Genomic DNA, 13083 nt, shown 5'->3' with positions numbered 1-13083 from the left:
TATATAAAACAATCATAAAATTGCCATTAGGAAAAGAATATCGATTACAAATGATTGATGATTGTCCAGCAGTGTTTTTGATTTATTACAGCTAATTAAAAGTAATTAAAAAAGAAGATAATTCCTTATAAAAAAAATAAAATAATAATTATAATTATAATAATAATAATTATTATTATTCTTATTATACATGCTACATACATAAAATGATTGTATTTGACATTTCTGTCACTTCTGAAATTATGCCTACTCCCCTGGTCTGACAAAATGTTAGCTTATACATAATACTCTTTAAGCTCTTTTTTTAAAGGTCCTATGACATGAAAATTTCACTTTCTGAGGTTTTTTAAAATTAATATGAGTTCCCCTAGCCTGTATATGGTCCCCAAGTTTATAGAAATTTGAATCGGTGTAAATTGAGATTTTTCTATCTTTCTCTGCCTTTGAGAAAATGGAAGCTCAAACGGGCTGATCTTGAATCTCCTCGTTGTGACGTTGTAACGAGAATTGTTACCTCCCCTTTCTCTGCTCTGCCCGCCCAAATATTTACATATAATTCAGTCTCAATGTCAGCACAGGCGTTTCAAACAGACTTTTATGATATGGATTCGACGGCACTTGCACAAACAGTGAGTAACAGTGTTCATTAATGCCTGATCTGTGATTGTTTTGAACTCTCTCTCACAATAGACACGGAAGAGAAGACAATGCTGAATAAAGTCGTAGTTTTTGTTATTTTTGGACCAAAATGTATTTCCGATGCTTCAAAAAATTCCAACTGACCCTCTGATGTCACATGGACTACTTTGATGATGTTTTTCTTACCTTTCTGGAAATGGACAGTATACCGTACACACAGCTTCAATGGAGGGACTGAGAGCTCTCGGACTAAGTCTAAAATATCTTAAACTGTGTTCCGAAGAAAAATGGAGGTCTCACGGGTTTGGAACGACATGAGGGTGAGTTATTAATTACATAATTTAGATTATTGGGTGAACTAACCCTTTAATGGTTCTTGGTTCAAGACAGACATTGGCCACTGGCCAGTGCCGAGCTAATTTTGCACTTAGCACTATTGTTTAATGAAAAAAAAAAAAAAAAAAGATATATTTTGAGATGGGCCATCTGTCTAGAAGCATAATTATTATATATACTGCATATTATTCAGGTACAATGGTTTCAGCATTAAATTACACAGCAGCTTTAAAGATGACTTTGAGAAATACACTGCACAATACTACTTAGCTAATTAATAAATAAATATGCAAATTGTTGAGAAAAACACACATACAGATTATAAAGTTTTATTTTATCTGTATTATGGTAATATTTTTATATTGATATGAGTAGTAATGCAAAATACAACCAAACATCCATGTGAAATATGATTCTACAAAATAAACTCAGGAGCAGGAATTGTCTACAAGTGGAATGACAAATGTATATATATATAAAAAGGGAAAGGGAAAGAAACAGAATCAATGTGATTTTGAACTTATAACAATCAGGTTTTAAACTGGTTCTTCTGAATTTCATTGCTTAACACTATGGTCAGAGATTTCCATAAAGTTCATGTGAATTCCCGTAGACTGCATCTTCTTGGCTCTTTTGCACTTGTCTGGTCATAGTCATGTTGATAGGTTTCACCTGTGTGCTTTTTGTCCAAGGAAGATCATTCTCATATACACATTCATTCTGTATCAAGACAACACAAGTGCACTGGGTCATTACGAAATAATATGAACTTTGATATTTTTTGGATCCTTTTTGAAGGTCAGTGTGTGATGTACACAGTCTTTTGCATTACTCACCTTGTTATCTTTGCTTTGGTTGGGCAGCGTGAAGCCTGTCAACATGAATTAATATTAATGCACAGAACAAGGAGAAACATAGTAATGGTTTTGTTTAATTTAAACAGGTTTTAAATGGTTGATATTAGACAGGGATTCATTGATATATGTGCACATACTTTCTGATGCCTTGTTTTTTTTCCTGTATTGATGAACAGTCATCAGTCCAACTACAAACATGATTACTGCTAAGAGCAGACCACCGAAAGCATATATGTATACCGTAGTGTTCACAGATGCTGAAGAGAGGGAATGAGATTCTTGTATCATTAAAGGAGTAGTTAGTTTGTCTAAATGACCCTGAAAGTGCATTCAGATATTGTCATTGTCTGCATTGTTCCACATCCCAACTGAAGTTGCATTGACTTAAAGAAAAAAATTGCAGTACTTTTAAATAGTATTAAATATGTATTACTTAAAATAGGACAAGTATGATTGAATACATCTGTGTGTTGGGTATCTTATGTCTGTAGTCCCTGTGTTTTGAGGTTACAGTCCTTTAGGTTGTATAAAAATGACATAAATAAAATAAGCTGGTTACCTGTTATTGAGGGTGAGAGTGTGATGTCATCAGGGCTTGAATAGCTGGTGGTTTTGCGTGCTGTTACAGATGTTGATTCTGAATGAGCTTCTGGTGTAACTGTGTGTGAATCTGTGGATGTTTGTATGTATGTGTGTGGTTCTGTTGATGTAGTGATGCTTTCGCGTGGATCTGTGTGTCGTATAATAAAAAACAAAAAACATTAACACTGGGGGATAAAAGAGAGATGCTGCAAAGAATGTCTGCTGTTCTTACCTTTAGATACTGTCAGTTTGACTCTCTGATATGTGTCTTTAATAGATCTGTCCACTCCGCACCAGTAAATCCCAGAGTCTGACTCCTGTAGATCAGAGATGATCACAGTGAAGGTGCCATCTCCTGAATCCTTCAGTCTGTATCTTCCTGCAGGTGACTGGTCAGATTTCACTAAAATATCTTTGTCTTCACATGGATCTCTGCAGAAATACTTTATATTGGTTGAAGCCCAGCCGTGGGAACATGTGATGGTGGCACCTTTTCCGAAATATCCATGTATATCAATTCCATCTGTGGCTGAATCCCTAAATCCTGTTAGATGAAATAAAGTGGAGATAATATTATTTTTTGAAAGGTTGCACCTAGAATCTCCTATACTGTGGGATCTAGGATTCCACATGGAAAATCTAAATTTAAATATATATATATTTTATTTTTTTATCATAGAGTTTTCAGGATAGAAAAACAAGAAAGTGCTATGTAAATGGAAGAAATATTTCTTTAGGTGACTAATCAAAACACAAAACATGTAACATAAATGCATCATTCATTCATTCATGATCAAATGTAGGTGAAGAAGTGTCATTAGTTTGAGTCTCTGTATAAATGGCCATATCTGTTTTTTTCCACTGAAGCGTTAGGATGCTCTTTGGAGAGATCATGCTGGAGAATGCAATCATCAGGTTTCGTTAGCTTTAGTGCAGTTGTCACTGCATAAAGTTTAGTTTTTCCTCCTCTGCAGCATCTTGCTGGCAGCCCCATCCACAGTGAAATCTAACTATTCATGCTTTACATTGCTATATATTAAACAACATATATGTTTTTTTTTTATTATTGAATATGATTTACTGCATTATGCCTTGTGGCCAAGTCTGCAACAAGTAGATTTGCTCTTAGTCTTTTGCACGTTAGAAGCCAGCTACAGTATGACTATTCATAGTTGCTTTGAGGGTCTAATGGCCACTTCCTCTGTTTATCACACTTGATGCATGTCTAGCTGTTACATATGAACACATAGTTCAGTTTTGTGTTATAAAGTTCAGAACCTTTGTTGAAACACTGGTGACAGATTAGTATTTTAAGTCGGAGCATTCATATTGATATAATAAACCAAACATATTTTAAATGCACTTTAAAAATTAGATTTCAGTCAAACTACAGTCAAAATTTTTGGATGTACAGACCAGTATGATATGTCCAGCATTAAGTTGTTTTGCAACAGGTATTTTAGCCAAGAAATTTGCATGAAAACCTACTGGTTTTAACACTCTAGAACAAATGTTAAAGTTAAGAAAAAACCTGACCTGACCTGCCAAAAAAAATAAAAAAAAAAAATAATAATAATAAAAATTATATATATATATATATTATATATATATATATATATATATATATATCTATAACAATACAAATGGGGATTTAACTATTAATTAAACCTAGAACTGTGCGTGTAAATGTATTTGACTAGTATTCTACAGTGTGATCAGACCTGTAATTCGCTCAACAAATTCTAAAACAAAACTGACCTGAGAGAAAGATCCAGATCCACAGCACATGGGAGGTCTTCATCTTCATCAATACTCGAGTCTCCAGTGAGTTTAGTACTTTGAAGTTCAGCTGATTCTATATTTATTATCACTGAAATACTTTCTGCTAAAATGCAAACGATATTTTAATACAAAGGAAGTCAGAGTGGTTAAACGCGTATGATCGTGTCAATCTAATCACCCCTCCTCTAATACACCGTAGATGACTTCCTCTTGTTTTAACCATAGACTGTAAAAAAAAATTGGTTTTAACACTTGATGTGTAGACATGCTAACCATTTGACACTGATCGGAGGTAAGTGTTGGGGCTTTCGCTCATGTTTGGAATGAGTCTTTGGACGTTAAACAATCTGATCCTAGATCAGTGTGAAATGTTTTCTCAGTGTAACTGTACTGTTCTTCTCGCATGTGCGAATGCAATTTAACAGTCAGCCAAACTCCATCCATAAAGTACAGAAGAGTCAGGATTCATCTTAGACTTTGACATTTTAATAAGACGGCATTGAGGTGTACATTATGAATTAGGAGTAAAACTGAAAAAAATAAAATAAATAACAGTGAACAAACAATAATCAGAATAATTACACAACAACTAAAGAATACGCATACAAGCAGCTCTGACTTATATCAAAAAAAAAAAAAGAGGCTCAAATGTTATGGATGCACTCAATTTACTTATTGAGATTATCAGATAACCAAAAAAAAAAAAAAAAAAAGCAGCAAATACAAATATTAACTGGTATAGAGAAATAATTTTATCACAAATATGTGCAAATATATATAGAATCAAGTATTATATAAAGAATAATAAACTTACAGATGATGCTTTTACAAACACAAAGTAGTATGGCATCCATAAATTGAGGAGAAACCGACTGTATGAGAAATGTGCTTTACTCTGAACTGACACTAGGTTGCGCCAAACCTATACACGTGACCAACTTGGAGCAGAACAGTAACAGTGTACAGGTAAAAATCTGCTAAAGTGAGATAATCAGACATTCGACAGTCTGACAGCCAACAGATTTATTTATTTAAACAGTGAAAAAAGAAAGAAAAAACATGTCACTTAAATCAAGAGATGACCGTGTCTTCTGACTTTACAACAGTTCTTGGTCCCCCACCTGGAGCATGTGTGCTCATGGCTGCATATGTAAACGACTGTTGTATAAGTGCTGTGGTTTGTGGGTGCCTTAAACTGTAGTTGGGTCTCCGTGATCTCCGTGTATTCACCAGCAGTCTGTTGAGTCAGTCATGATTTATTATAATATGAACAAAGAAACAAACTGACTTTGTATTTTAACACCTAAGGAGAACAGCACAGTGACAAACAAATAGAAAGCTAACAGCTCTGCCACTGTGTTTTGTCATCATATGTGCTTCGCAAGCAAATGCCTTATTAGAAAACACTATTGAAAATACACATACTTTGAAAGTTATAATAAGTAACGTGTTCTTTCTTTCTCACCTCTGTAGTACATGTGTTGTCTTGGATTTCAGCATCAACTTAAATTGGAAGCAGGGAAACACTTTATTAGACATTTTGTAGGCCATATTGTAATACATTTTTTTATTTTCACTTACCCTTGGAACTGTGTGAATTTTTCTTTTGATTATTCCATATACAGAGAACCGCCCCAAATATAATGAAGATAACAGTCAGTCCGACCGCTGCGAACATCAGAGGACCTGAAACATACAGAGACGGGGAAACGTGACAGTCTGTCTGTGATGTTCGTCATAGTTGTTGAAACAGTTGCTGCTTGATGGTGTTTTTTTTTTATTATTGTTTTTTTATGTTGTATTACTTGCAAAGAGTTGGCAGCTGGTGTTTGTTAATTTTGTTTTGTGGTATACAGAGAAATAATGATGAACTGTACACCTGAGGAGAGTGAAGTTTGTGCACTGTTCTCATTAAATGTTGGTCTGAGTGAAAGAACAGCAACTTCAAATCCTTTAAATGAAAAAGAGGAAAAACATGATCCAATAATGTGTTTAGATAGATAGATAAATGCACATAATATCGTGATTAGTCTCAGTGTTACCTGTTGATGAAGACGAGGCTGTGATGTCACCAGATGATGAAGATGTGGAGAATGAACTTCTTGTTGTGGAGGATTGAGAACTTCCTTCTGGTTTAGGAGTTGTGGTTCTGTTTGTGTCTGAGTCTATAATAGTAATTAACATGCAGATGAGTATTTTACACTTCCTAATTCCACACCAAATACTACGCATCATTCTTACCTTTAGATACTGTCAGTTTGACTTCTGTAAATGTGTCTACACCAAATCTTCCCACTCCACACCAGTAAATCCCAGAGTCTGACTCCTGTAGATCAGTGATGTTCACAGTGAAGGTGCCATCTCCTGAATCCTTCAGTCTGTATCTTCCTGTAGGTGACTGGTCAGATTTCACTAAAATATCTTTGTCTTTACATGGATCTCTGCAGAAATACTTTATATTGGTTGAAGCAAAGCTGTGGGAACATGTGATTGTGACAGTTTCTCCACTGTGTCCATGTTTCTCAGTTTCACCTGTAGCCAAAACCCCAATTCCTGCTGAGTGATATAAACAACATAATGTATTTAGTACAGAAGGATGTGACATTCTCAGTTTTATGCCTAATAATTTAATAATGTTGGATTATTTTGATTGAGATCAGTTTGAAGGATGTGGTTTGTGTGTTAATGTACATGAAACAGAAAATAATAGAAAATCATTTGACTCAAATTAATCCTCACCTTAGTAAGCCTTAATAAAGCTACCAATAATAAGCAAATAATAATCATAACTTCTGACAGTGATATTTCAATTATATTTAAACATTTTCTCATAAAATATTTACTTAACAAATAAAATAGTGCTAAGTATTAAAAGGCACAAATGTCTGTGCTGCATTTACAGTCACTGTTTGGGATTGAAAACAGCATTTGCTCACAGGTGTCTTAATTCAGCAGACTGAAGTTGAATACACGTGTATGAATGACTTGAATGCTGTTTGAATATATAGGCTATCTATTTTAATAAACGGCTTTAGTCACAAATGCATTGGTAGCAACAGTATCAAACAATGGCGATGTCGATAGCACTGGGAAGTTTTATCACAACTAACAGCACATTAAATAAATCCAATTGAGATTTGAGATTATGCATAATATATTTTAAAGAACCAACAACAACTTCAAATACAATGTAACCGCGAATACAGTATAGTTCATTTGAGCATCTACTGCAGCTCTGTGGGATCTTAGGATGAACGTGAATAATTTCTCCTGTACAAGTAAAATCTCTCATGGTTATAAAGCTGAGTGTGGATCTCACATTATATGCAGTGGCAGACCACTCTCCCGTGTGGTTTCTTCATTCAGCTCAGTCAGGTTTGTTGAGACCCTCAAGTCTTGTAAATGTGCACGTGCATGTGTTGTAGAATATGGTGGTCACTACATGTCAGCACTTCCCTGTCACATTTAATGGTTTTTGGTACAGTAGTTTATTTTGTCCACTCATAAACTCTAGTTTTATACAGACAGAATAGTGCAGACAGCATTCACAGTGTTTTTTTAAGCAAAATGATTTGTTTCAATGTTTTAATGCACAAGAAATTCAAAGTTTGAGATCATTAAAAGGTACAATGTCAGAGTCTCTTCCTGGACAAATGGCACCATAAAGTTTCTTTGTAATGTTACTTCTCACCTCTGCTATTGTCTCAGCTGTAAATTTGTAATTCTCAAACACGCTCTTTTAGTAGTGGAGCTTTTTACTGTGTACAGTATTTCACCTCAATTATACCCAGATAAATTATTGCTATTATTTTTATATTATTATACTCCTGCAAGTAAATCTTTATGAGAGGCTAATGGCCATTTCCTATGGAGGTATATCAGTAGCTTATATCAGTAGCTTAACTCGAGAGGTTGTAAATCTGAATGTGAGAACTTGTCATATTAGCGTTCGTATTTGTAAATTCAAATTTACACTCACAGCTCTGATGTGAAAAGCTGAATCTTTCAATTTGCAAACAGACAATGATCATAACACTCATGTTTTGAATTTGAATTTGTAGATTAATAGTCACACGTGTAGAATGACATTCAGACAAAGAAAATGACACACAAATGTTTACGACATATTTACTTTTGCACTTTATTTCAGTTTGGATGCACAATGTCAAGTCAGCACTTACAACCTTTCAGACCTGGAAGTACAAGTTCAAATCCTAGCGCTCGCACTTTTGCTACTCTTTGCGGTATTCCTGTTGCAAAACTCACTTGTGCACTTGTCTTGTACATAAAGATGTGAGAGAGCAGAGCCGGGGGCGGGGCTTTGGTGTGAATGAAGACATTTTATTGGTCGATGCACCACCAATGATCAACGCCAGCCATCAGGACTTACCAAACTCCTTTTAGGGAAGTCGTGACACTCGGCCGCCATCTTGGCAACGCCTCCGGGCAGCTATTTCAGACTAACAAGACCATCTCCTATCTAAATGATTGGACAGAGAGTCAGAACTGCACTTTCACTGGTCACCGGGAAATAAAAACTGCATGTATAGAAACAGCAGTAAAATATGATAAAAATCGCTGAAAAATGTTGATGACTTTACCCCAAAATAAGGTTTCAAATGCCTTTTCCCCCACAGGTTATACCTTTACTAAGCATGCGCAAGGGTTCACGACACCAATTTAATTTACGTCTCTATCCAGAATGCCGGTGTCTTTCACTTTCACTAAAGTAACATATTTGTGGTTGCTTTATGCATATGTATCAGTTATTTGTAAAACTCTGCAATCTATTTTCACTGAATATCCTTAGCTTTTAAATTTTTTATGAAACTGCATTTATCTGATCATTCAGGTATTATCTGGTAGACAAATAATACCACATCTTTCATATGTATATCCCACTCCACATCACTGTACCAGAATTGCAACATAACTCTGTTTTTATTATTTTTGTTTTGTAAAAATAATTTAAACTACTTCATTGGGTTAAACTCCTAATTTGCTTGTCAGTAATGAACCTTTTTAAATGCAACATAAAAAAGCTTATAAAAATCGAGAGTTTGATAATGTCTAAATGTACATTAAAAGGCAAAACCTAAAAAAAATAAGCAGTTATGGCCAGAAATACTGTTTTGAGCAACTAGAGAGCTAAATACATGTATTTATTAAACATCCATGAGTCCATCTAGTGGTTAAACAATGAAATTACATATGAATATAATCTTTCTGGCCACCAGATGCCTCTAATTTGCCTCTTTGCACTTGAATTTAAAATAATTTTCTCTATTTTAACCCTAAATACTACACTAATTATAATATAAATAATAAGCATATTAGAAAATGTTATATTTTAAATGCTCATTCGTGGATCATAATTATTGTTCATATTATTTAGTACCATAATCTCTTCAAATTAACTTAACAGCACTGAGCTAAAATGTAGTACAGTTATTTTATTGTTTAAAAGTTACACTTAAGGTGTTTGATCACATTTGACTGCCAATGAGTATGAGAACATAATGCTGTTTCATTCCCCAGATTAAAATGCTATTGTACAGCATAGTCAGCCTAGTTATCCATGCACAATCAATGTATATTATGTTTTAATAATTACTAGATATTGCTGTAAATATTGTGAAACTGATGTCTGTCCTGATGAATCCCATTCAAGCATATTGACAGCACAATTTATTAAGTACTATTGCTAGCTCCATGAAGCACGTGACCGCGTGGCGGCGAGATCAAAGCATGCTCTGGTACTGATATTACTCTGCAATATTCAATATGGATATACATATGAATGATGTGGCATTATTTGTCTACCAGATAATACCTGAATGACAATATTTATCTAGTGTCTTAAAATCCTGTAAAAGCTAAGGATATTCAGTAAAAAATATTTTTGAATTAGCGTTTCCTTGATATCATCGCCTCACACTCCATCCCTTAGACATATAACTACCTAGACGCCACATTTGCCCCTCGACCACACGTCAACGTCGCCGCCATTTTGGAGCGGGCAACTCACTGTGACGTCACCGCTCTAGCTGGAGGCAAAAAATGAGGCAGAACTCATTGCAGGTGCGCCAAAAGTTTGAGGTTTTGACTTTAAGCTGTCTTCTTATTGTGTTGTTGGCTGCCAGAATAGAAGGACCAGCACTTTTGTTTTTAAAACGAAAGTTTTACCGGATCCCGGCAGACATTCCTTCACAGAAATCAAGAAGACAATTGTGCTTGAATGCGCACTAACGTTAGCTAGTTTAAATGTTAAACATACAGCGATAGATGTGTGTGTCATCCTTTGAATGGTATCTTAAAATAATACACATTGCTAATCATAATTAGCCCAGCGATCAATAGTATGTTCCTGCACAACCGGAGGCTGCAGTTTCAGGACCGCAGATCTGGGCCGCAGTTCTAGGACCCTAGTTTTTCCTGACAGCGCCACCTACCATACTGGCCAATATAGCGATGGCTGCAGTTTCAGGACCGCAGTTCTAGTACCCTGTTGGATTAGTTTGCAGTCACGTTACTTTGTATATAGCATCAATATATTAATCTCAGTAGTATTTGTTTTTAAATGTGATTTTTGTTTCAAAATGCAGCAGAGGTTAATTACTAAGTGTGATTTGAGTCACAATTTTACACAAAATATTAAAGAAATATAAATTTTGTAAAAAATGACGAACCTTAAAAGTCTTAGTCTCTTGAATTATACAGTATATTGATTAACCTCCTTAAGGTGAATTAGCTCATTATCAGGTAAGTTAAAGTTGGAATCAGCGTATGGAGTCACTAAATTACTGCCAATATTTTAAAAGTTGTTGAGAGGCAAGACAAGACACAAGAATGATTCAAGAATGTTCTCATTCAAAGAGTTTCTATATTTTCAGTTTTTTCACACTTTTTTGTTATGTATATAATTCCACATGTGTTAATTCATAGTTTTGATGCCTTCAGTGTGAATCTACAAATTTCATAGTTATGAAAATAAAGAAAACTCTTTGTGTGTCCAAACTTTTGGTCTGTACTGTATATATATGTCATTTTTGCGACAACATCACAACAGCACCAAAGTGAACCCCTTTTCCCTTTTCCATCAGTTGCTGAATGGATAGAACGGCTGTAGGCTTCAACTCTAGAGAAAGAGAGAACGAGAGACAGAGAGAGATAAATAAGAAACGTTTGTTTAACATATTCAACTGGAATATATATATATATATATATTATGGTAAAACAACGACTATTAAGCCAGTATTCACACTAATACATTAAGCTGCAGGTAAATCTTACAAACCTTACAACAACCATGCTCTTGTCATCTGATAAGTTTAATTAATGTGCAGGCTAGATTCACTTATAATACTTCGTCATTAAAACTCAATAAGGATTTATGAAATCATGGCCAATAATTAAGGTCGTAGTAATTAATAAAACTAGCTCAAAAATTCTTAATTTGGTAGGAATTAATTATTAATTCATAGGTAGCAGTTTTCACTATGTAAACTTTGCACCGTTTAAACGTTATAAAATAAAACTTAATTAAATATCGATACTCACCGTCTGGTTGCTGTCCACGTCGTCCATCTTTAATTAGTGTTGATCCAGTACAGTAGGTGGCGCTGTCACAAAACAACTAGGGTCCTAAAGCTGCGGTCCAAGAACTGCGGTCCTGAAACTGCAGCCTCCGGTTGTGCAGGAATACCCTTCTCCCAGCGATAGGTTACATTAGAAAATAAGCCTTGACAAAATTCCCCATACCACCAAGTAATTCATATGGCCGTATGGGTCAGGTAGCCTGCTTCCATCCGCGAGAGTTATTAAAAAAAAAAAAAAAAAAAGCTGTCACGGTCCTGCAGAGTCAGGGACTGTACATATTTGGACAGTTACGAAACTTCTTCTGCATCCACGTTTAATAAATCCCTCCTAAAACGTGCAAGCTTACGCTTGTAAACATTGACACACACACACACACACACACACACACTGCAAAGACCTAAAAAGAAGTCCACTGGACGTAACTTTGCCCAGTGGATTTGGTTGATGTTAAAATACCCAAAATAGTAATTTTCACGTAATAGTTCCTTTAAAAACAAATAAAAATGTTAAATACATGTGACTTCATGCCACAAGACTGCTAACGTATGGAGGTATAATTTACACTGGATTTATTTAACATGCATTATGTACCATGTGTTGAGTTCAGTGTAAAATGCAATGAGTAAAGAAGGTAATATACAAGACTTGGTATGTCCTTGTGCTTTGGACACAAACTTTCAATAATAAAAACAGTTATTTGACCCGTGGCATGGTTTATTTAGACAACTTGAATAATATGAAGTCGTGGGCTAGTGGCTAGAGAGTTTGACTCCTAACCCTAGGGTTGTGGGTTCGAAACTCGGGCCGGCAATACCACGATTGAGGTGCCCTTGAGCCAGACACTGAACCCCCAACTGCTCCCCGGGCGTGAAGCACCCGGCTGCAGCCTGCAGATCGAGGCGGGTGCTGCTCCTGGGGTGATGTTGCACGTGCAGCCCCGTCCCACACCTACTCTGATTGGTTCAATTGTCTTTCATAGACTTACATGATAGGAAATGTTGGTGTAGGATGGAGAATGCTGTGCAGTTTTATAAAGCCTTCATAATGCACAAAAGAAGAAAAAAAAACATTAGCCTGTAACTCGCCATGTCCCTGCAATGATTGTTTTGTTAAATTGAGTTGATCTTTTGGCTAACATACGAATATAGTAAATTAATTGGGTTGAAGATCCACAGTAAGACGATCAGGTCTTCAGATAGAAGAATGAATTATGAATTAAATAATTTTGGAAAATATGATTATTTCATATCATCAGAGTATGAGAAAAGAAAATGAAAGGGGTTTCATT

The 13083-nt window shown here is 35.3% G+C and overlaps 1 protein-coding gene across 6 annotated transcripts in view; it reads right to left on the bottom strand.

The window, feature by feature from the left end:
• Positions 1-4445: 4445 nt before the first annotated feature.
• Positions 4446-13083, bottom strand: part of LOC128019160 (CMRF35-like molecule 5) — a 76434-nt gene continuing 67796 nt past the window's right edge. For 2 of the 6 annotated variants that reach the window (XM_052605243.1, XM_052605250.1), the window contains exon 8: positions 11679-11994. Coding sequence is in view for 1 of the 6 variants with exons in the window: in XM_052605215.1 (XP_052461175.1) it covers positions 5263-5433 (171 nt within the window). In the remaining 5 variants the exon portion in view is untranslated. Of the gene's footprint in view, positions 5434-11676; positions 11995-13083 lie in introns of those variants that run through there. The other 4 variants (XM_052605215.1, XM_052605266.1, XM_052605261.1 and 1 more) reach the window with 4 other exon arrangements.

Source organism: Carassius gibelio, chromosome A1 (genome assembly GCF_023724105.1).
Source record: "Carassius gibelio isolate Cgi1373 ecotype wild population from Czech Republic chromosome A1, carGib1.2-hapl.c, whole genome shotgun sequence".
Taxonomy (NCBI): Eukaryota; Metazoa; Chordata; class Actinopteri; order Cypriniformes; family Cyprinidae; genus Carassius; species Carassius gibelio.
This window is presented reverse-complemented; position numbering and strand designations above follow the sequence as displayed.